The following is a 4,139-nucleotide window of genomic DNA, read 5'->3' on the forward strand; positions in this document are numbered from 1 at the left end:
AGGCTGTGGCGGAGGCCTCCGTAGCGGAGGCGGAAGCAGAGGTGGAGGCTGAGGTGGAGGCCGAGGCCTCAGTAGAGGAGGCAGTGGCGGAGGGCACCCGGGGGGAGGTGGCGGCCGCCCTGGCAGAGGGGAAGGAGGCGGGGGCTGCCCTGGCGGCAGTGGTTGTGGAGGCTAGCGCGGCTGAAGCTGCCTGCGCCGCCGCCGCCGCCGCCGCCACTGCAGCAGCAGCAGCAGCAGCAGCAGCAGCAGCAGCAGCAGCGGAGGCTGCGGCGCCCTCCTTGGGGGAGGCGGACGCGGAGGGGGACGCGGAGGCGGCGGCGGCGGCGGCTGCAGCCGCGGATGCAGATGCAGATGCGGATGCGGAGACCAGCAGGGTCTCCGAGGGGAACCCAGACTTTCCTATGGCCTCGCTGTACGTGGGCGACCTGCACCCTGAAGTGACAGAAGCAATGCTCTACGAGAAGTTCAGCCCGGCCGGGCCCATCCTTTCCATCCGCATTTGCAGGGACAAGATCACCCGCCGCTCGTTGGGCTACGCGTACGTCAACTACCAGCAACCGGTGGACGCCAAGCGGGCCCTGGAAACCCTGAACTTTGATGTCATCAAGGGCAGGCCCGTGCGCATCATGTGGTCCCAGCGGGACCCCTCGCTCCGCAAGAGTGGGGTGGGCAACGTCTTCATCAAGAACCTGGGCAAGACCATCGACAACAAGGCGCTATACAACATCTTCTCGGCGTTTGGCAACATCCTCTCCTGCAAAGTGGCCTGCGACGAAAAGGGGCCCAAGGGCTACGGGTTTGTGCACTTCCAGAAGCAGGAGTCCGCAGAGCGGGCCATTGATGCGATGAATGGCATGTTCCTGAACTACCGCAAAATTTTCGTTGGGAGATTCAAGTCGCATAAAGAACGAGAAGCCGAAAGGGGAGCCTGGGCCAGGCAGTCCACCAGTGCTGACGTCAAGGATTTCGAGGAAGACACCGATGAGGAAGCCACCTTGCGATGAAGACATGCCAGGAGCCAGTCAGCCAGCAGAGCCAAATCTTGGCTCCCACCCGGTTTACAACTCCCCTCTTTGCCCCCTAACCCACCAGCAGTGTATTGTATTGTACTGGGAGTGCAGGTCTCTCTCCTCTCTCTCTCTCTCTCTCTCTCTCTCTCTCTCTCTCTCTCTCTCTCCTCTTCCCCCCTCTCTTCCTCTCTTCCTCTTTCCTTTCATCCCCTCCTCCTCCTCTTCCTCCCTCCTTCCTCTTCCTTCTGTCTTCCCCACCTCTCCCTTCCCCCCACACCCACCAAGGGCGTTGTGAATAATCTTGCTAATCTGTGCCACTTGATAGATTATAGGCTGCCTTTTCTCCTTGTGCTTTGGTTTAAAAAGCACTTCATTCTCGCTTCCTTCACTACACAGGTGATACAATTTCATGGTAGAAACATCAGAAAGGAGAAGGAAATCAGATGAGGGAAAACCCAGAGAGTAATTGTTCCCCATGATTCTACTACCCAGAGGCAACCACTTTTTCGTGTGCTGTTTTTCCAGGCTCTCCTCTCTCCCTCTTTCTCCCTCCCTCTCTTCCTCACTCCCCACCCCCACCTTCCCTTTTAACACCCTGTTATAGAATGGTTCGCGTGTGTGGTGTTTCTTAATCTGCTTCTTCAGAAACTAAAGCCAAACAAAACACAACCCATTGAACTTCTTTCCATGTTATTCAACAGGCTTCCTAAATGTCGTCTTCAGTGCCTGCAGAGTGTATCCATGGATCTTTAACTCTTCTGTAATCATTTCCGCATTGTTGGACATTCAGGTGGTGCCTAGTTCTTTCCTTGTGTTTAAACCCAACACTGCATACTCTGACGAATGAATCCTTCCTTGTCAAGCCAAATCTTCGCTAGCATACCGGATGGTCTTCTTAATTGTGGACGTGCAGGATCCACAATAAAATATCCTTGCAGGATATTTTAGAGACTTTTCCTGTGTGTTGCCAAATGGCCCCTTCATAAGCATTGTACTGATTTGCATTCATGCCAGCCAGCACAGCTAGTAAAAACAGTATGTCCATTCCCCCTGCATAGTCTCCTAGTCACTGTAATTGATGGGTGTGTGTGCTGGAGTGTGTGCGTTTTGGCCAGCTTGATGGGCTGCAAGTGGTATTTCACTGTTTTAGGTTATTTTGCTGGATTTAAATGCTCTTTATCACCCTCTTTTCCTTGTGCCCACTTACTGCCTTTTTGCCCATTGCCAGAAACATCATTCGGCTTTATTGCAGGAAAAAATTAAACTGCAGGCAACAGAAGAAAATTAATGTTCCCAGTAATCAACCCTAATCGCCACACATACATTCCTAAATCATTTTCATGTGCACTTCCCCAGTATTTTTCATGTGATATATATGTGAATTTTCATGTATATACTGTTTCAATATCTGCCTTTTCACACATGAGTATATAATAGAGATAAGATATAGATGTATAAATAGATATTCTCGAACTTCGTTTCATGTCATTAAATATTCTTCTAAAAATTGTTTCATGGCTGTTTAGTGTTTCAGTGGAGGGGCTTGACAGAGGAATAGATATATGCATTCATCTCTATATTTGTATTTAGATATAGATATGGGGTTATCTTTTCACAGCTTTCTCTTTGTTGAACATCCGGATGTTGAACATTTGTATTGTTTTGTTTTCTTATTCAAAGCCTAGCTGCTCATAATATCATAGTGCACAAACCTTGCTTACATTCAATATTAGTTTCCGAACATTGGTGAGAGCGAATTGCAGAATCAAAGGACACAGAAGGTTTGAAATCTTTCTTTTTCTTTTTCTTTTTCTTTTTATTCCTTATTAAATGAATATCCAGAAAGATAGTATCAATTTGCCCTCACCAAGTACACAAATAATATCAGAGGATCGAAACCTTGACAGTTATTTAACCTTGCTATTACTGTTATTTCTGTAGTCTCCCAATATTTTATCAGGGGGACTTGTGCTTTTTAGTTTTTATTTAGTTTGAGCATTTATTTTGATACAAATGACACAATGTCATAATAGAATCTTTTTAAAATTGATCATGAACAATGTAAAAATCACTCCTAATTCTACTACTTGACAAGAAAGACATTGGAATACATAAAACATGTACATAAATAAATAATACCTTCAAAAATGTAATATGTATTGTTGAATTATGGAATACATTCACTAAATTGGTCTTTCATATCATCTTTCCAAATTATTAAAAACTCTTTTTTACTTTTGTTTTTACTTTATGTTCCATTTTATGGTTGAGCTACAGTTTCTAAAACGCAGCCCTTAATGTATATTTAAGTTGTTCTAGTTTTTCCTTAGTAAGATTAACTCTATGAGGAACACATTTGTAGCTGAACATTTGCTGACATGTGCAGAGATTTAATTGCGTTAAATACTTGTCAGTCTGTTGCCAAGTGCTTCTTCATAAAGTTTATGCCCATTAACTGTGTATATGTGCTGCCAAATTAAGCACAAGTTTGTGTCCATTAACTGTGTAAGAGAGTGTATATTTACCTGCTCATCTTCTTCAGTTAATATTCTTTTTTGTTTGAGAAATTGGTTAAGCCTGTGTATTTTGGTTTTACTATTTCATTTTACAGGTGTGTTGCTTGAAAAAAAGACATACATATTAAATATATAAAGACATACATATAAATATATACAACAAATATATACAATCTTTTTTAAGAGATTACTTTTTGCTTATTTTCTATATTTAAAACAAATTTTAAGATCACACCAAATGTATTCTTCCAATTTTTTTCATTATGTTGTAAATATAACTAAAATATCTTTGGTTATTTAGTATTTTTCCATAGCTCACTATCATCGTATAGGTGGATCAGAATTTTTTTAAATGTTTCCTCACTTTGACTTTAATATAGTTTCTAAACTTTCCCCATTGAGCCCAAATCTGTAGTAATTTTGCTGCAGAATTATTGTATTCACATAAATACATAGAAGTGGAATTGAAAAATAAAAGTGCTTAAAAAAATTTTAGCTGTACCATCAAGTGGCCTGGATATACCAATTTATACTCCCACTGATACATTGGAAGAATGCCCATTTTCTTGCACAGGTTCCTCCCTGGGTATTATAAGATTTGCTAATATGTTAT

At 43.2% G+C, this 4,139-nt stretch overlaps 1 protein-coding gene across 1 annotated transcript; it reads left to right on the top strand.

The window, feature by feature from the left end:
- Positions 1 to 245: 245 nt before the first annotated feature.
- Positions 246 to 2,520, top strand: LOC111558721 (polyadenylate-binding protein 1-like 2). Its single transcript, XM_023249151.2, has one exon. The coding sequence runs from the start codon at positions 402 to 404 to the stop codon at positions 1,002 to 1,004; it is 603 nt and encodes a 200-aa protein (XP_023104919.1). The 5' UTR covers positions 246 to 401; the 3' UTR covers positions 1,005 to 2,520.
- The last annotated feature ends 1,619 nt before the right edge of the window (positions 2,521 to 4,139 follow it).

The sequence above is a fragment of the Felis catus genome, chromosome X (assembly GCF_018350175.1).
Source record: "Felis catus isolate Fca126 chromosome X, F.catus_Fca126_mat1.0, whole genome shotgun sequence".
Classification (NCBI taxonomy): Eukaryota; Metazoa; Chordata; class Mammalia; order Carnivora; family Felidae; genus Felis; species Felis catus.

What these genes read in the sequence shown, in the direction of transcription:
- LOC111558721 (XM_023249151.2), top strand. Translation starts at nt 402, where the DNA reads ATGGCCTCGCTGTACGTGGGCGACCTGCACCCTGAAGTGACAGAAGCA.